The sequence below is a fragment of the Pieris napi genome, chromosome 18, assembly GCF_905475465.1.
Source record: "Pieris napi chromosome 18, ilPieNapi1.2, whole genome shotgun sequence".
NCBI classification, from domain to species: Eukaryota; Metazoa; Arthropoda; class Insecta; order Lepidoptera; family Pieridae; genus Pieris; species Pieris napi.
Window position 1 is genome coordinate 5561442 of NC_062251.1, and position 20035 is coordinate 5581476.

At 34.2% G+C, this 20035-nt stretch overlaps 3 protein-coding genes across 5 annotated transcripts in view; 2 read left to right on the forward strand and 1 right to left on the reverse strand.

Moving 5' to 3' along the window:
* LOC125058172 (UDP-glucosyltransferase 2-like) overlaps window positions 1-5170 on the forward strand; it is a 35471-nt gene extending 30301 nt beyond the window's left edge. For all 3 annotated transcript variants that reach the window (XM_047662194.1, XM_047662195.1, XM_047662196.1), the window contains exons 8-10: window positions 2104-2323; window positions 3437-3540; window positions 4702-5170. In XM_047662194.1, the coding sequence (XP_047518150.1) occupies window positions 2104-2323; window positions 3437-3540; window positions 4702-4859 (482 nt within the window). In that variant the 3' untranslated portion in view covers window positions 4860-5170. The remainder of the gene's footprint in view (window positions 1-2103; window positions 2324-3436; window positions 3541-4701) is intronic.
* A 5977-nt stretch (window positions 5171-11147) lies between these two features.
* Window positions 11148-14610, forward strand: LOC125058173 (collagenase-like). Its single transcript, XM_047662198.1, has 5 exons — window positions 11148-11383; window positions 12366-12633; window positions 13085-13174; window positions 13655-13842; window positions 14471-14610. The coding sequence occupies exons 1-5, from the start codon at window positions 11180-11182 to the stop codon at window positions 14573-14575; spliced, it is 855 nt and encodes a 284-aa protein (XP_047518154.1). The 5' UTR covers window positions 11148-11179; the 3' UTR covers window positions 14576-14610.
* Window positions 14611-17294: 2684 nt separating this feature from the next.
* LOC125058176 (39S ribosomal protein L43, mitochondrial) lies at window positions 17295-19836 on the reverse strand. The gene is made up of 3 exons (XM_047662202.1): window positions 19646-19836; window positions 18877-18983; window positions 17295-17935 (listed from the first exon to the last, which is right to left on the reverse strand). The coding sequence occupies exons 1-3, from the start codon at window positions 19780-19782 to the stop codon at window positions 17628-17630; spliced, it is 552 nt and encodes a 183-aa protein (XP_047518158.1). The 5' UTR covers window positions 19783-19836; the 3' UTR covers window positions 17295-17627.
* Between the last annotated feature and the right edge of the window lie 199 nt (window positions 19837-20035).

A 20035-nucleotide genomic window follows, 5' to 3' on the forward strand; every position in this document is an offset into this window, starting at 1 on the left:
CGTGCACTTTTGGATTTTCCAAACTATTTAAAAACTCTAGTAGAAAGATCTTTTAATGATTTTGTTATATTATTTTAAACCTCGATTGCCATACAAAAGTTTTCCCTATACAATTCCAGATTAATTTTTGTCACAGCCGATTTCTCCCCATGTCTACTTCGACAGATGTCTATTCCCGTTGACTTATAAATATTTATGTTTTTATGAACGAATTACGCCTATAGACTAATGAATTTTGACTCTATATAATGGACTAGTAGACTCGGCCAAGCGTTGCTGTGGCTAAGATTTTTGTTATATTACATAGTAGTAAACTATTCAAGAGAAACGGCAGGAGAACACCAATCCACCATGCTTTTTTGGTTGTTATGCCATTAAATTGTAGCTCATGTGAAACGTTGGTTATTATTTTGATAAGGATCAATACCTAGGTACGAATAAAGAGCCTTTTCCTGAAAAATTTTGATACATCATTTTGTTCTATCATTAATAGTTTTCGCAGCGCACGCGATTGAAGGAAGTTTTTTGTTTATTTTTTTACACCTTGGGTTAGATTATTCAAGTTTTAGTAAGCATCCCTATTTTTTTTGAAAATGAAACATAGCCTATGTCACTCGGGAATAGTGTAGCTTGCCAATGGTGAAAGAATTTTTGAAATCGGTCCAGTAGTTTCGGAGCCTATTCATTTCAAACAAACAAAAAATCACATCTTTCCTCTTTATAGTATTAGTATAGATATGTAACATACTTATATTGTTCTGTATATAAAAAAAAGAGTGCGTGTACTTATGTACGCGCGTAAGAAGTTATACTTCTTTGGCATTTTAAAAAATAGTTTTTGATTGCATGCAAATAATTAATTACAATTAAATAATCAAAGACTGAAAAAGGAGTCATTATAGTCAATAAAGTTCAGTTTATATTTGAATAAATAAATATTTATTATTATTCTCTTACATTAAGTGTAACATAAATTCTATTATTATTCGAATGTTGTTTTTAAATTATGTCCAATGCCGTAGCATCTTCCGTGGGCAACTTCATACTGTTAATTTTGTGTCACGGTGCGCGCGCATCGTAAAATTTCACTCTCATCAATTTTTCATAACGCGCCTAACGAAGTATAACTTCAAAAACATGTGTGTACTTATGTACACGCGTTAGAAGTTATACTTCTTTGGCGTAACAAGATAAAACTCTTTTCTAAAAATTTATTCTATGTTTGTAGAATAAAACTAAACTAACAATAGATAAAAGGTATTTAATACATTCAGAGTTTTATCATAACGCATTATCTAGTTAAATAAAGTATATTTAAACATCACAAAATAAAATGTTGACTTTACCTAACTTCAGGGTCACAGATTTTGTGACGCATCGTAAAAATTAACTATCATCATTTTTCCCTAACGCGCCAAAAGAAGTATAACTTCAAAAAGGTATTCATTTTGTACCAGCCCTGCGATTCTGTAACTCACTTCACGAACTCACACAGCGGTTTTCGCATCGGCGGTCGCTCTCAAATCAGTCGTGAAGCAGTCATTTTATGATTTGGCATTCTGAAAAGGTGGGAGCTTGTACTTTATTGTTTATCAGAATGCCAAATCATAAAATGACTGCTTCACGACTGATTTGAGAGCGACCGCCGATGCGAAAACCGCTGTGTGAGTTCGTGAAGTGAGTTACAGAATCGCAGGGCTGTACGTAGTGTTTTTGAGAACAATAATTTCAATATTAATGAATCTAGTTTTGTCGTAAGAGTCTAGGTTTCAGCGTGCGACTCTCATACCTGAGGTCGTAGGTTCGATCCCTGGCTGTGCACCAATTGTTTCTATGTGCGCATTTAATATTTGCTAGAACGGTGAAGGAAAACATCGTGAGACAAACATGTCTTAGACCCAAAAAGTCGATATCATATGTCAGGCACTGGAGGCTGATCACATACTTGCTTATTAGATTTAAAAATGATCAGAAATCTGAGGCCAAGATCTAAAAAGGTCGTAGCGCCACTGATTTATTTATTTTTTAGTTTTGTCGTTAATCTAGGACGCATCATCATCAAAATGGCGGATAAATTCACGTGGTTCACTGTCTTTCTTACAGCTCATCCAAACGTAAAGATCTTCATCACTCACGGTGGATTATTGAGCACAATGGAGTCATTACACTATGGTGTCCCAATATTAGCAATACCAGTGTTTGCTGACCAACCGCATAACGCTGTAAGAAGTGTAGAAGCGGGTCACGCGTTACGGGTGAAATATTCACCGGAAATGGCGCCGGACGTAAAGGTTGCGTTGGAGGAAATGCTCAGGAATGACAGGTTAGTTTCATTAATTGAAACACACACTCACACACAATTAAACACACACTCACACACACTTAAACACACACCCACACACAATTAAACACACTCACACACAATTAAACACACACTCACACACAAATAAAATTACATTATATCTGTATGATGATGGAATGTTGATTGATGATACACACGGTGCAGAGATATCGTATTTTTAAGTGAAACATTAGGCGCATGAAGGTAAAATGTTTACGGATGAAACGCAAAAATAATAATGTAAGCGTCACAAAGATGTGCAGCGTTTTTGTCGAAGGAAATGGAGAGAGCGATAGAGACCGATTGTGAGAGAGAAAGGGCGAACGTAGAATGAAGCAAATAGCCATGGAGCGAGAGGTGGGAGAGAGCTATAGTGAGAAAGATTAAGAGAGAGAGTATATACACGTCTTGTGCAGTAAACGCAGATTTATTATTTATTTATATTATCATTAGCACGATAACAGTGTGACTATAGATATACAAATACATGGAGTGATCATATACTGGTACATGATCATCTCTTGGGGTTTTTACCTTAAAGTAATAATTAATTTACAAAGAAGTTTCACTTCTGACATAGGTACTTTGTACTCACGCACTTTATTTTTTCTACTAGCTGACCGGCGAAATAGGTACCACCTAACGTCAATGCCTTGTTACAGATTAGCTCTACTTAATCTATGATGTTATGAGATTAATAAAAATGAATAATAAATGATAGGTTCACAAGATAGTCTTATCACTGAATAAATTCAAAACTCTCGTTAAGCGTAAATTGATCAATAAAGCTTTTTATATTTGACGATTATTTAAATGATCCTAATCCTTGGGATTGATTTGCTCCAGTTCAAACAATTTGTATGACTCAAAACTTTAATTAAAAATAGTGGCGGAGAGTTTCTTGTCAGTTCTTCTTGCCCGCTCTGAACTGGTAGTAAATGTAAATTTAGAATTAATTTAACGTCTTTTCTGTTGCCGTTCATAAGTGTGCTTAGTTATCTATATGAATAAAGTTATTTTGAGTTTGAGACTAGACTTCATAGATAGATAACATATAGCGTCCTAAATTTTCGACTCAATTACTTTTTTTTTCAGCTACTACAAGAAAGCCAAGGAAATATCGAAATTATTCAGAAATCGTCTGAACAAGCCTTCAGATTTAATTACACATTATGTTGAAATGGCAATCGAGACTAAAGGTAACGTTTTATAAACATTGTAAAAAATCGTTTTGCGCAGTGTTGGCCTAGTGGCTTCAGCGACTCTCATACCTGAGGTCGTAGGTTCGATCCCCGGCTGTGCAATGGACTTTCTTTCTATGTGCGCATTTAACATTTGCTCGAACGGTGAAAGAAAACATCGTGAGGAAACCGACATGTCTTAGACCCAAAAAGTCGACGGCGTTTGGCACTGGAGGCTGATCACCTACTTGCCTATTAGATTTAAAAATGATCATGAAACAGATTCAGAAATCTGAGGCCAAGACCTATAGAGGTTGTAGTGCCATTTATTTTTTTTAATATTTTACCGCCTACGTAACTGTAATAGGGAAATTACTGCAGACTATGAATATCTAATTTAGTGGGAGGGTTACGGGTCTTTGCGGAAAGAATTGGCTTTTTTAATTTTTTTCTAGGGAAGAGGCCGTTCAAGTATTACGTAAGCACTTTAGGGGGGTGGGGGGAGGGGGGGTCGTTGATTTTCCTATTTGTTGATTACGTCAACAGTACTTATATACTTTTACACATATTACCCATACGTTGTCTATGCTTGAAAACGAAAAGAATTTTCGAGGATTCCTTCAAAAAATTAATACGTTTATGTACAATTACTTTTGCTGACAAGAGAGTTTCTATTTTTTTTATTGGTATCCTTCTCTGCCTAATCACATTGATATTTGTGTCTGAGACATGCTGATTTTCTCACAATGTTTTCATTTACCGTAAGAGTATCGCGTGGTTTTTCTTCTCATAACTGTAATACAATTCTATTCGAATTTTCTATTTTTGTAAGCTTGCTGGCAACACAGACTTTATTTTTTTTTTTATTTAAAAAAGACAATTCACACCAATTGACCTAGTCCCATGCTAAGCTGGTGAAGCTTGTGTTATGGGTACTAGGCAACGGATATACATACATATTATAGATAGATATACATATAAATACATATGTAAACACCCAAGACTTAAGAACAACACCAAATGCTCATCACATCGATGTTCGCCTCAGCCGGGGATCGAACCCGGGTCCAATGGATTCGCAGTCAGGCATACTAACCACTAGACCAATGAGTCGTCAATCTTCTTCTCGTCTTTTTTTTTAATTTACACTACGTGTAATATATATTTAATTATTTTCAGGTGCGCTTCATCTCAGATCAGTTATCAAACAATATCAGTGGTACGAATATTTGATGTTGGACCAATTGTTGTTTATAAGTGTTATATTGTATATAATATATAGTGTTATTAGGAAAATGTTAAGTGGGTCAAAAATTAGTAAGAGGAAAAATGACTAGGTTTAATTATAGTAAAACTTATTTTGTATATAATAATTAAAGCAACATTTTATTACGTTTCTTTAGAAAAAAAGTTGTAGAGGTATTTGTTTATATTTGGGTTATATAATACCTCTAGCTAGTATGAACGCAAATACGTAACTTTTTTTTTAATGTTTATTTGTCAAGTTATGGGCCTTTAAAAAATAATAATAATTGAAATTGCGATTCTTTGGAGTAGATTTTTTAATAGGAAACAAAATATCAGGCTTTGCAATTCGTACAGTTTTTTCTTTTTCCTTTTGGATTACAAAATAAAATTTGATAAATAAAAAAATTTACTTCCAATGAAGTAAAAATTTCAAATGAGTTTTCCAAAACCTTTTTTTTTGACGTGATAACGTCTTTAAAATCGTTTTAGTCGGGTGACATGTTCAGAAACTTGTGTCACACCAAAACCTCACGAGCGCGATCGCAGGTATAACGAGAGAGAGACGGACCGATCTCCCGTCTCATCTCGAGCGCTGCCAGTCATTCCGTGAATGTATGAAGAAAAATGTATATCATAGTCGAATAAGTAAACTTGTCATTTTACACCCGAAATTTATCATCAAAAGTGTGAATAAAACGATAGATGTAATTTAAAATTTGAAAAAATTGTTATCTTGATTAATTCCTTACTTCCCAAAAACTTATATCACCAATAAGACGTTATCACGTAAACATCTCGATCGTAAATCTACTTTACAAACAACCAATATTTTTTATTCCACAAAAAAGCTCATATTTTTTAAAAGCACATAATTTGAATAATAAACATAAATGTTACGTATTTGCAAGATTCCCACCTCTCGTCACACCTAACATCCACTATTTGTACAATATCGAAAATTATAAATGTCCTGCCTTGCGATTCTGTAACTCACTTTTCGAACGTTTCTGATAAGGTCCCTCCTTGTAGTTTATTGTTGATTAGAATGCGAAATCATAAAATGACTGCTTTAGGACTGATTTGAGCGCGACCGCCGCTGTAAAAACCGCTGTGTGAGTTCGAAAAGTGAGTTACAGAATCGCACGGCTGTTACACAAATAATATGTAAATTTTAATATAATAACTCCATATATATAATAACTCCCGTACAAAAGTACGGGAAACTTGAGCAGTGTTCATATTCCAACTAATTAAAACTAATATTATTCTATGATTATATAATAATCGTAAAATTCGTGCTACTCGTATTGGAATAAAACGCAATAAAGTTATCAAAATTTAATTAAATTCTACTTTTCAAAACTGTGTTGACGCGTTGCTCAGCCGATATTATTACTCAAGATTTGACAAATGTCAAACGTAACGATAATTTAGTGCTATTGTATCTGACAAACTGACCTAATGTGTATTAGTAGTATAAATATGTATTTGTTTATATTATATAGGGTGTCTCAGTAAGAGTGCACTTTTTAAAATTGTAATATTTTTGTTTTCCTGCAAGTGGCAACTCTGAAATTTGACAGGTGTCACCTCTGTTTGTTCCGATTATTAAAAATGGAGCACTTTTTGAAAGAACAACTCGTTATAATTGTGAAAACTCATCACGAAAGTAACGCTGAAAACGCTCGCAAAATTCACCAAATTTTCAGCCGAGAAAGTGCACCTAATGTGTCAACCAATCGAAGAGTGGCCAAAAAATTTGAAGAAACTGGGTCAATTATGGATTATAAGAATCCTTTGCGTCAACGTACCGGTCGGTCCCATGAAAACATTGCTGCTGTAAACGAGAGTGTCGCCGAATACCCGAAAACATCAATTCGACGCAGCAAATTTTGACTAAAGACCTCCACCTTCATGCGTACAAGATTCAGTTAACTCAACCCAGCAGACCAAGAAAAGCGACGGCAAACTGCTCAATGAGTAATGGAGCAAAGTGAAGTCGATGCCAATTTTTCGAAAAAAGTCTTTTTCTCCGATGAACAGAACACATTATCTCACGAAATTTTGATGTCAACTAGCCACCAAGATCGTGCAATTTAACGCCGTGTAATTTTTTCTTTGGAGTTTTGTGAAATCTCGAGTTATATGCGAATAAACCCGAAACCATTCCTGAGCTCCAATCGGAAATCCAACGCGTCATCGGTGAGATACAGCCACATCTCTGTGCAAAAATCATGGAAAATTTCATGAAAAGTGTAATGGCCTGTCATCAGAGCCGTGGAGGTCATTTGCTGGATATTTTATTCCATACTTAATCGGAACATGTCTTCTTTACAATAGAATAAAAATATCAGAACTCTGTCATAAAATACTTGTTTTTATTTAAAAATGAAAAAGTGCACTCTTACTGAGACACCCTATACTATTAAAGTGTTGGAAATTGTTGTTTGACTATGTTGTTTTTTTGTATGGTTTATCCGGTGAAGTTACAACTGGGGGCTTAGTCAAGATGCCTGAATAGTAGTGTATGTAGAAAGTCGAGAATTACTGTTGTGGCATTTTGACTAAGACCTATGTATGCTATATATGGGTTGGACCTTAAAATCGATCGCCCGAATCTGATGATGCTGATTATGCAGGAGTCTCGGGACACTTTGATTGGAACACCTCCGCCATTTTTTATTTTTCTATTGGTTATAAGAGATGTGACATTCTCGGTAAATTAATCGATTGTTTTTTAGCATGAAAAATCGATGAATAAAAATAATCGGTTATGAATACATACTTACTTTAATAAATAGTGGAAATGTGAATGATACATTCTCAACGAAAAGTATAAACTATATACTCACGCTAGAAATAACAATATTAATAAAGCAATAAAACCTCATTTGTTTTTTAAAAGATGGAAAAAATCTCTGCTTGAAAAATTTTACTAAGGAGCTAGTAGAGACTTAACGTTATTATGTATTAAGTTAGGAAAGTTTCTGAATTTAAATGAAAAATAAATTTATCCGACATGGATTACGGGTTTCATTCCTTACATAATAATAATAAAAAATGTACATGAATAAATAATATACATGATTTTGTTCCCTTTGGAGTAGAGACTCTTGGGCCGTGGGGTTCAAGTGCACAGGCGCTTATTAAAGATTTAAGTTGGCGCCTGGTAGATAGTACCGGTGACCGCAGAGCTGGCACTTTCCTGGCTCAAAGAATAAGTATCGCAATTCAGCGAGGAAATGCTACCAGCGTTAAAGGTACACTGCCACAGGGACCAAACTTTTTAAATTTGTTTTAATTTTCATTTTATTTATTTTTAATTATTTTTATTATTACTTTATAGGTTAAGAAAATTGTAAATACTGTATTTGTGTGAATAAATAAAAAAATTATGTAATAGTGTAAAAAAAAAAAAAAAAATACATGATTGTCTTGAAAAATCACCTACGAAGTAAATATTGAAATATTTGATCTGGAGCAAACTGTCGCAGTCACCCAAATAGTCGTCAACTTTATTATAATCTTTAGTAGTTAACTTAGATTAAATGTAAGTCTTCATGTTTTTAGTGATGATTTTTTAATCTCGTTTGGGAGAGAGAGTTATACGGACGAAATCAAGGCAACTTGTATGAACAAGAACCTGCGACCACCTACGACCGCAAACCTGCCCTGCGATTCTGTAACTCACTTTTCGAACTCACACAGCGGTTTTCGCATCGGCGGTCGCTTTCAAATCAGTCGTGAAGCAGTCATTTTATGATTTGGCATTCTGATAAGGTGGGAGCTTGTAGTTTATTGTTTATGAATTACTGAATTCAATATATATTGTGTACTACCATATTACATACCAGAATTAAAAACCGTTAAATTAATTTATTAAAGTGAAACTTTTATTACATCATCTCAAACTTTTTCGTCTGTGTGTCGCATGTCGCGTGACGGTCGGCCGCGGAGTAGGGATAAAGTGAAAGGCGCTCGTCATAGCAGCCAAGGCCAATATGGCGGCGCCTATAGTTCGCAGTAGCTGACCGTGTAGTGTATAGAATATTATTTAATATGTGTATATAATCTAAATAATTGTTAAGTATTATGTATGTCGTACTCTCTAAGACACAGAGTTCAATAAAAATATTAGTTGGAGACTTAGTCTACTTTTATTATTTCCCATTATCATTCCAATTTTCGAAGTATAAAATTAAGATTGATAAAGCGATTTTTATACCCTTAATGGAATATTAGTTAAATGTTTATCACTTTTACCGTGGTTTCATAAAACCACACAATGGTAGGTTTATGAGTTTAAAAGAGTACCGAGAGTTTTTTTACGCCGGTTTTTTCTCTCGGCCTACACCCTCTGTCTTTGCCGATGAGTAGGGATGCCTACAAATTCAAATTTAATGACGTGGAATAAGTGATACATGTATCTTATGTTCCATAATAAACATATTATTTTATTTTCCTGGTCATTTACATAGGAAGGGGAAAATGAGTTGAGAAGAAAGATTTCATAGTTTACGTGTTAAGGCTACGATGTCTACGCACTTGTTATGGCAGAATAGTTTGTTTATTGATTATAAACATTAATGAAAATCTTTCATATATGTTAAAAAAAGAGTGCGTGTACTTATGTACGCGCGTAAGAAGTTATACTTCTTTGGCATTATTAAAAATAGTTTTTGATTGCATGCAAATAATTATCTTTTATTATATATCTAATATTAATTAGTATTGATTTAAATATTCAATTTAAATCAGTTCTAATTAATATTCAGACGCACATATAAAATTCGCACTTGTATAATGAAAACAAAATGAAAACACGTGTTTTAAATGTAGAAACTCAAAGCATGTGGATAAATATTATAAATATAAATACACAGTGAACAGAGGCGGCGTGCGTGCCAACATGCGCCACTAATTTCATTCTGTTAATTTTGTGTCACGGTGCGTGCGCATTGTAAAATTTCACTCTCATCAGTTTTTCATAACGCGCCTAAAAAACTTCAAAAACACTTCACTTTTGTTACGTAATTAATGCAATAATTTGATTATTAATAGAATATTATCTAAATTAGATAACCGTAATTAAATGCTGCTGATTATTATTATCATATCATTTTTGTGGTAACAGCCATTGGTATAATAAAAATAATGTTTAATTAATTAAATATTATTAACAGATTTCATTTTATTTCAGAGATTTTAGTTCAATAGCCTCGCCTGTGCATAAGACATGATATTTCTTACTGTCGCCGCACACGGGCCACACGCCACAGCCACAAACGCCGCCACGAGAAGCTAGAAGCGGCTACAAAGGTAGCTGAAGCGCGCGACAGCCACTCGTGGCCGGTGGTCGACACTTGCGGTCGGTGGCTGCTACTTTTTTTAACCCTTGCCTGCAGTATCATAATGGACTCTGACGAAGAAGGTTTAATTGCGCTACTTTTGATATAAAGACGTCGTCGTAGAAGACGAAACCATAGTTATTGGATACACAGAAAGACATTAAATATCCCCTCACCACGACAGGTCGGTAATCGACAACCATTGAACTATACATGATGAAGCATTTAGCTTCTTTCATGCCGTGCATACAAGACTTGTTGCATGTTCCTATAGTGGAATTCCAGTAACTTAAATTTGTATATTTGGTGGTTGAGAAGCTTTAATAATTAATTTAAACTAAAATAAACGTTATTTAAGTTGGAATTTACGCTACGTTGTTTAATGAGAATTACATTTTTTATTTTTTCTCGGTTTATACCAGATTCTCGTAGGCTGTCGGTATAATTGTCAATTTTAAATCTTAATATATATAAATCACGTGTCTCGTTGTTTGTCCGCGATGGACTCCTAAACTACTTAACAGATTAAATTAAACTTGCACACCGTGTGCAGTTTGATCCAACTTAAAAGATAGGATAGCTTACATCTTAATTTATAGCCGCAATATTATTTTATTGCAAATTATTTGTTTATTATTTAACACAATTCTAACAGATGGCGCTGTGTTGAAAGTACCAACGTTTCACATAAGCTACAATTTAATGGCAAAACCACCAAAAAAGCTTGGTGGTCCCCATGACTGGTGTTCTCCTACCGTTTCCCTTGAATAGGTTACTACTATGTAATATAACTAAAACCTTAGCCACAGCAACGCTTGGCCGGTCTGCTAGTTTGATATAAATATAAAAGTTAAATTATTATTTGTACAATAAAAAACAAAAAGTAAAGAGCGCAAGTGAGAAAGATAGGAAAAGTCGCAGACTGCTAGTAAATTAAAAATTTAAGCCATTTTAATTGATAGCGTTCTGGCAATCTTTCAATAGGCTTATCAATTTTGTCAATTTCTGCTCATATATAAGCGATTGTAATGTCCATCAACCATTAACACTAATCAGCAGCTATGAAACTGATCTTGGTAGTCCTCGGAGTCACAGCAGCGCTTGCTGCTCCTCCATTGCAGTATGAGCCCATAGTTACTGACTACCATGGACAGATTGGTATGCCGCAAGCTGCCCGCATCAAGGCCTATGAAGAAGCTATGGACTTCGACGGCTCCAGAATTGCTGGTGGAAACCAAGCAGGTCTTGGACAATTCCCCTACTTTGTGAGTTAATTATTATTATTATTCATTACACGCTTTATATCAGCTTCAGATTATGGGGCCATCCATAAAGTACGTCACACGTTAATGGGGAGGGAGGGTTTCACCGAAGTGTGACAAGGGGCATGGGGGGGTCAATACTTTTGTGACGTCACATTTTAAAATTTAAAAACTAAAACGCAAAGTTTGGATGTGAATTAAAATTTTTAAAATTAATCGTTTATTATTTTCTAACTATGTAGTCGTTTGTTTTTTCGGGTTTATGAAATTTTGGACTTTATGTTGATTTTATTAGATTATTATTAAATAAAAATAAGTAAAAAATTAAAATAGCTGTTTTCTCTCGATTATTTTTAAATACATACATAAATTTAAAAAATGTGTGACGTCACATCAGGAGGGGGGGGGGGGTTATAAAAATGTGACAACCTGTGACAAGGACGGGGGGAGGGGTTCAAAAGTCCTAAAATTCGTGTGACGTACTTTATGGATGGTCCTTATGTATGTATGTATGTATGTAACCGACTCCTTCGGACTCGATTTTGACCCACTTTAAACGGACAGATTTAATTCAAACTTTGTACACTTATAAAGAATCAGCGACAATATAATAATTTCATAGGTTTATCTCGAAAAAACAATGAAATTTTTTTTAAGTCCACAAAGCAATACGATTAAATTGAGACAACACGTATTGCTGCTAGGACTAAAAAGTGGAAAATAAATATAGTTTAAAAAAAACTTTAAAACACGTCTATCGAGCAACCACGCTTTTTCACAATAAAACCATTATTTTTTGTTCATTACCATTTTCAGCCTAAATTAGGAATTATTTTTCACTTTTTAGTTTGATGTGCTTTAAAAGCGTGTTTTATAATTTTTTTAACTACATTTATTTTAATTGAAGCATTGCACTACAATTCATTAAAATTTCTCATTTAAACCATGAACAATTCGCGATTTCGAATTCCATAATTTCTTGCAGGGTGGTTTACTTATCAATTTGAGTAATGGCCGTCAATCGGTTTGCGGTTCCACTCTCATCAGCAGCAACAGAGTGCTGACAGCTGCCCAATGCTGCCTAACAAGGCAGTATTGGGCCCGATCGACCGTTGTAGTGCTTGGATCGGTGCGTCTCTTCTCTGGCGGAACTCGTATCACCAGCGAACAATGTCGAATGCACGGCTCATACGATGTGGACACTCTGATAAATGATGTCGCCGTTATTTTTATGCAGAACGTTGGTTTCAACAGTAAGTTCAACAGTATAACGCAACTCTTTGATAAACGTAAAATGTATATAAATTACGTAGCACGTTGTTTGTCCGCTATGGACTCCTAAACTACCGAACCGATATCAATCAAATTTGTACGTCGTGTGCAGTTTGATCTGACTTAAAAGATAGGATAGCTTACATCTCAATTTATACCCGCAATATTATTTTATTGCAAATTATTTGTTTATTATTTAATAATCACAATTCTAAGAGATGGCGCTGTGTTGAAAGTACCAACGTTTCACATAAGCTACAATTTAATGGCATAACCACCAATAAAGCATGGTGGTCCCCATGGCTGGTGTTCTCCTACCGTTTCCCTTGAATAGTTTACTACTATGTAATATAACGAAAACCTTAGCCACAGCAACGCTTGGCCGGTCTGCTAGTAAAGAACAAAAAATATTTAATACATTTTCAATTATAGACAACATCTGGAGCATCAACCTGGCCTCAGGAAGCAACCTGTTTGCTGGATCAATAGCTAGAGCTATTGGCTTCGGAAGAACCGGTGACTGTACGTATACAATTTTTCTATGAGACTAAGGGTCCTCAACGAACTGCTTACAATTTAACGTAGTATTATTCGGTAGTTATATGAAATTGTTGGGAAGTAAAATTAATCTGTAATAAGACCAAAGAAGTTTGAATGATCACTAAGTTAGTGTAGTACAATCTACCGAATAATAATACGTTAAATTGTAAGCAGTTCGTTGAGGTTCACAATCTTTCGACAGTTTATAATCTCGCGATATAGATTACAATCTAACGGTGTTTACAATTTTACGTTAACATTGACACCCCCATTCCCCTTGTCACACGATGTCACACTACGGTGATACCCTCCCCATTAACGTGTGACGTACTTTATGGATGGCCCCTAAAGTAGTAATAATAATATAGAGATATTCGAGATACTTTAAGTTGAAAGGAGAGATCTATTATTTCCTTAATCGGTCGCTTGTAAATAATAATCATACTCAAAACAAACTCACAGCAAGCTCGGGAGATATTACGAACAACCAGGTACTAAGACACGTTAGCCTGCCTGTGATTACCAACCAGGAGTGTGCCAGTTTTTACGGCACCAGAACTGTCATCGCCTCTACTATTTGCACAGCGGGTTCCAACCGTAACATTTGCAGCGGTGACACCGGCGGTCCCCTAGTCGTCAACAATGTCGTGGTCAGTATTATCATAGTAATTATTAAATGATTTTATTATTAAAACATTAAACTTAATAAAAAAATGTGTGCGTGTACTAGGTGTACACACGTAAGTGAAACTTCTTTATGACCTTATTTTTCGTAAAATGATCTACTATATGCAACTTTACAGAAATTGGTTAAATAAAGTGAAATTAGATAAAGTTTAAAAGGCTTTTATTATCATAGACATGAATACAAATACAATTATTTCATTTTAACTTATTACTACTAAGATTATTACAGAATTTCATTAATTGTAATAGAATTATTAGTGTTACTATCATTGTTATCGTTATATATTTTTGTTACTAATGGCTTCGAATCTCTTCGGATCAACCGTGGTAGGGACAAGAAAAAGATGGCGCGTAACCGAAAAATGCGACAAATGTGTGTAAATTTTTGTAACGCCGATAAAGAAGTTTGACTTCAAAAAGCAACATGGCGCGTAACCTGCTACAAAATTTCTCCCATACGTCGATAAAGAAGTTTCACTTCAAAAGATGGCGCGTAACGGAAAAATGTGACGCGTAACGAAAAAATGTTACACAAAATTTTTTTCCAACCCCGATAAAGAAGTTTCACTTCAATAATAACATTCCCTTCAGATCGGAGTGACGTCCTTCGGCGCATCTGTTGGTTGCGAACGTGGTTTACCATCTGGTTTCGCAAGAGTCACCTCATTCAACAGCTGGATTAGTCTCTGGATTTAATTGAATTGACTAAATAAAGCATTTATCACAATTTATCGTGGTATTAATACATCTACCAATAAATAATAGTTTAAAAAAACTAAAAAACACTCTTTTAAATCTCATCAAACTAAAAAGTGAAAAATAATTCCTAATTTAGGCTGAAAATGGTAATGAACAAAAAATACTGGTATTATTGTGAAAAAGCGTGGGGCGCTTTGTGCCATATTTTTCGTCTATAGAGCAACCCACGCTTTTTCACAATAATACCAGTATTTTTTGTTAATTTTTTTCGGATTATTGCATTGTCATCGATCTTTGACAGGTGCGCAAAATTTGAATAAAACCTGTCCGTTTAAAGTGGGTCAAAATCGAGTCCGAAGGAGTCAGTTACATACATACATACATACAGGTGAAGCTAATAATAAAGCGTGTAAAAAAGAGATAGGTATTATAGGGAGTACTGTTAATTTATTGATAGCTGATGATCTACGCAAGTAGCAATCCAATTACATATGATGATACACCTAATGTATTGTTATCAGTATGTATATATACCAAAGTTACCACTGATTACATAAACCATATATAATACGAACACTCAAAGCCGTAGCCGTAGTGTCAACCTGCCTTGCGATTCTGTAACTCACTTTTCGAACTCACACAGCGGTTTTCACAGCGGCGGTCGCGCTCAAATCAGTCGTAAAGCAGTCATTTTATTATTTGGCATTCTGATAAACAATAAACTACAAGCTCCCTCCTTATCAGAATGCGAAATAACTGCTTCACGGCTGATTTGAGCTTAGAAATGAGATAGCAGGCTTTAAATAAAAGATAAATCACTATCTTATAAAAGATAAACTTCCTCAGTGACTCAAAATGGATATCTGACTAAGCATTTCTGGTCGAACTAAAATAACTATTATAGTATATTTACATATAATACAAATGCATAAAAAAATATATAATAACTAGCGGACCCGACAGACATTGTCCTGTATGTTTTATACGGTTAGGATATTAAACAAAATATGAAAGTACCGCCGCAGCGCCATCTGCCGGGCTGATTTGTGAATCTAAACCATCCAGGGCGCCACCCAAACGCATACAAAAAAATTCATTCTCATCGGTCCAGCCGTTTAAGAGTGACATACACACGAACAGTAAAATTATATATTTAAAAGATAATAATATTATATGTAATTACTAGCTGCCCCGGCAAACGTTGTTTTGCTATGTATGTATATTATTTCTAGGAAACATGTTTTAGTTCAATAAAAACTATGTATCTATTATAATAAAAAATAGGCGTTGGTCGTAGAGGGGTGACAATTAAGGGTTAAATAAAAGGACCACCCTAACATTTAGGGGGATGAAAAATAGATGTCCGATTCTCAGACTTACTGAATATGCATAAAAAATTTCATAAGAATCAGTCGAGCCGTTTCGGTGGAATATGGCAACGAAAATTTTGACACGAGAATTTTATATACATATATGAAAAATAATCCAGTGACGCTACAACCTATATGGGTCATAGCCTAAGCCTTTTCTTTCATCATTTTTATTATACAGACAAGTAGGTGATGAATCTATATATATAAGAAAAATTGTCTTAGTTTGAGGCTCCTTCACGCCTAAACCACTGATCGTATCGACATGAAACTACTGCCATTCGATGCGAAATTTGGTTTATGGCTATTTATTTTTCAAATTCCAACGTTCCTTCATTTTTTTATTGCTGTTTTACTTTTATAAAAATTTATCTCGCTAATATAAAAAAAGATGTTTCCTAGAACCTCAAAACGTCAACATCTGTTAAAAACTCGATTTTCGACTTTCTTAGCGGGAAGTTTAAAAGAAGAATAATAAAAATATGAAAAAAAAAATAATGAAACAAAATTTTATTTATTTCCTATTTTAATACGCCCAGCAAAGCGGGCGGGAAACGGCTAGTTACTTATATCATCAAATTAAACACAGCTACAACTTAATTCTTTATTACTATATCTTCATTTCAATTCTAAATTAACTATTATGTCTAACATACTTCCTATCAATAATTCTGTAAGCCAACATTAATAATGGTATACAGATTAGACATAGATCTTGCGATGACTGACGTATACAACAATATTTAATAATCGATTTTTGATAAATTGATCATTATTTAAAAGTTATTTTACTCCATAACCCTTTTCAAAAACATGTTTTATATGGATTACTCAATAAATTTATTATATGTATGTAAGGAAAACATATTTTCCTATACAAACTCTTGTCTATATTGTATTTTATATAAACTCTATTGTAATGTTGTCATTGCCGTCTGATCGACGATGTTTAATTTAAGTCACTTGGCATAATATATGTAAGATATTTTAATTTTTTCATTATATTATTTTACTTTATAAAACCTAGAATATAGGCTTTAAATGTTGTTTCTTTTGTATTCACAGAGAAACGCAGTTGCGCCTTATTTATTCCCAGTATAAGCGATTGATACTACATATTATATTTATTTAAAACTAGCTGACCGGGCAAACGTCGTTTTGCCATGTATATCATTTATAATAAAAATAGGGGTTGATCGTAGAGGGGTGAAAATTAGGGGTTGTATGTATTTTTTAATGCTGTATCATAAAAAAATTAAAATTAAAAATTTTGTCTAAAAAATAAAAAAATAAATTTAGGGGTGGACTACCCCTAACATTTAGGGGGATGAAAAATAGATGTTGGCCGATTCTCATAGATACCGGATAAGCACAAAAAATTTCATCAAAATCGGTCAAGCCGTTTCGGAGGAGTATGGCAAAGAAAACTGTGACACGATAATTTTATATATTAGATAGGTAAGCCAACGGATTTGCACTTAACTACATATGTAAACATGGGTACTTTGCTCAATAAGGCACAGACTCAATTACAGCTTGTGCTTAAATTTACTGTCAAATAGCCCATTGAATGTTATTTTATTAAAGATCAATCAAGTACTTGTCAAAGTAGCACAATTTTAAGTTATAGGGTACATCGCAATAAACTAAGATTCACGGAGTTACTCATCTTCAAGCATCTATTCTGCAGTTTGTACATCGCTCAACTTTTGCTTTTCAAACATCAATCTCAACTGTTCAGTAGCGGAAATAGGCAAACGATTATTTTCACCAAATTTCACATTGGGCAATTCTGCAATATTCAATTCTGGGTTTTTGAACGTAAATGGCGTCCAAGGCCCTTGTATCGAAGGGTGATCGGTGTACTGATATTTACGGAGACGTATATCTGACACATTGCCTTGTTGGGTTCGGAGATTTTCTATCCATTTTGTAATTTCCGAATGAGTTCTTTGGTTAACGGACATCCACACTCTGTCTCCGTTTACTGTAAAAACATTGAGTTATTTGTAAATTAATAAGAACAAAGAAAGAAAAACATTTAATTGGTTAGAGTATAGCCAGAAGTACTATTGATAAAGAATGGGCTCATCTCCGCTCGGAGCAACAAGTCACCAGCAACACTTGCGCACTGTGCTGTCATGGGGTGACAGCTATCAAATTGAACAAAAATACAAACAGAACATAAAACATGAGACATGAGACTGGCATTACAAAAAATATTATTGTTTTTTTTTTTTTTATAGAACGGGGGCCAAACGGGCAGGAGGCTCACCTGATGTTAAGTGATACCGCCGCCCATGGACACTCTCAATGCCAGAGGGCTCGCGAGTGCGTTGCCGGCCTTTTAAGAATAGGTACGCTCTTTTCTTGAAGGAGGCTCTTTCTTTTTCGTTTTATTTTAGGGAGCGTTCAAGTATTACGTAACGAATTTTGGGAGGGGAGGGGGGATCATTTTGTAAAACGTTACGACGCGGGGCGGGGATTGAATTTCACGTTATTGTTAATATTATTTTCGACTTACACCACATAATAGTAACTGAAGAGTCACTAGGTGGTCACGAAACGTTTTACTATACTTGGGTACAGTACTGTACTTGGGTACTGAAAAAGGTTACGGCGAGTTACATGGGGGAGGGGGTCAATAATCTCCAAAAATTGCGTTACGTAATACTTGAACGCAGTGATAATTTTATTAGTTTATATCTAATAGATAATATACAAATTATGGCAAACATTATATTATAGTATCTAAAAAATTAACCTATTTTATTTATGTTTGTCTAGTCTTCCAACAAGGTCAAAAATAAACACTTAAATTTATTTAACTTTTATCCTTAACTCAACTAGGATCATTTAATTAGAAAATGTTCAAGAATACAAATATACATGCTAGCTACAGAAACAAATGAAGTAAAATTAACTCACAATATTCACCGACAATAACCGGTGATCTGTGTCTACGAGGCTTCAAATACACAACTATGCTTGGATTATTCTTGGCAAAGTCCACTAAGTCTTGTTCGATAAAATCTCTGAAAATCAATATCCTTTGTTGAGCATTTTTTTTATAATATTTAAAAGAATTATTCGATACTGTTAAAAAGGACAAAATACTTAACAACAAGGGGGTAAAATAAATCTAATTACCATTGTACTAAAAAGTTTCTACAGGGAAAAGTCCAAAACTAAATCAAAAATATATTTTTATAAATAGCAGATAAGGACTTCAAAGCAGAACTATTTTCTGCTTATAAACTAAGTCCAATTTAATAAATAGTTTGCACACTGCTCTGTACAGAAATATATGACAAATTTGAACAAGTTTAGATCAATGGTGCTTGGATCATTAATTTCAAGACCTAATAGACATTAAAAATACATAATGGGCCCATTAGTAATAGACTACTTAGAACATATTGCTATTTGCCATATATAGACATCATGCTTACAAGTGTGATGTTAGCATTTAGAATAATAGTATTTCTACTTTAGTAATAATGTATTGTGTTAGAAAGGACGCATTATTATATGTTTTCTTAGCAAATCCCCAGTAATGTGCTCCCAAAATAACTAGGATTCATAACACATTAGAGTCATGTTTGTGATACCATAAATAGGTTAGGAAAAAATTAAGTGTATTTCAATAATAGTCTAAAACTTTTGTATTCTCATTTTGACAGTAGTAAATAATTACCTTAAACCCCGGCTACCACCATGGCTTTTGCAAAATTTAAACACTATCCTTTGAAGCTGACACACATAGCGGCCAACACCATTTTGTAAAGGAGCTCTAAGAAATCCTGTCTTCATAAATAAGTTACTATTCGACATTGTATTAAGGATTTGTGTAAGAATTGAATAATTAATTTAAAAAAAACTTTACGAGTTGAATAACTATACCAATAACCAAAAGTCAAAACCATCAACAATTCAACAATCATGAACTGACGGTGACTGATCAGTGAGATCACTGAAGAGTGAAGAGTGAAGACATCTAAGAATCGAGTGAAGAGTCAATATCAATGATATTAATTTATCCCTAATGGGAAAGGCAAAGGACTTCTGCCAATATCAAATAAAAAAA

Coding starts and splice junctions, on each gene's coding strand:
- LOC125058173 (XM_047662198.1), top strand. CDS start 11,180: ATGAAACTGATCTTGGTAGTCCTCGGAGTCACAGCAGCGCTTGCTGCT. Junction 12,634..13,084: donor GCAGAACGTTGGTTTCAACA/GTAAGTTCAACA, acceptor TTTCAATTATAG/ACAACATCTGGAGCATCAAC. Junction 13,843..14,470: donor TAGTCGTCAACAATGTCGTG/GTCAGTATTATC, acceptor CATTCCCTTCAG/ATCGGAGTGACGTCCTTCGG.
- LOC125058176 (XM_047662202.1), bottom strand. CDS start 19,782: ATGTCGAATAGTAACTTATTTATGAAGACAGGATTTCTTAGAGCTCCT. Junction 18,984..19,645: donor GGTGGTAGCCGGGGTTTAAG/GTAATTATTTAC, acceptor ATTGATTTTCAG/AGATTTTATCGAACAAGACT. Junction 17,936..18,876: donor GGTTATTGTCGGTGAATATT/GTGAGTTAATTT, acceptor ATGTTTTTACAG/TAAACGGAGACAGAGTGTGG.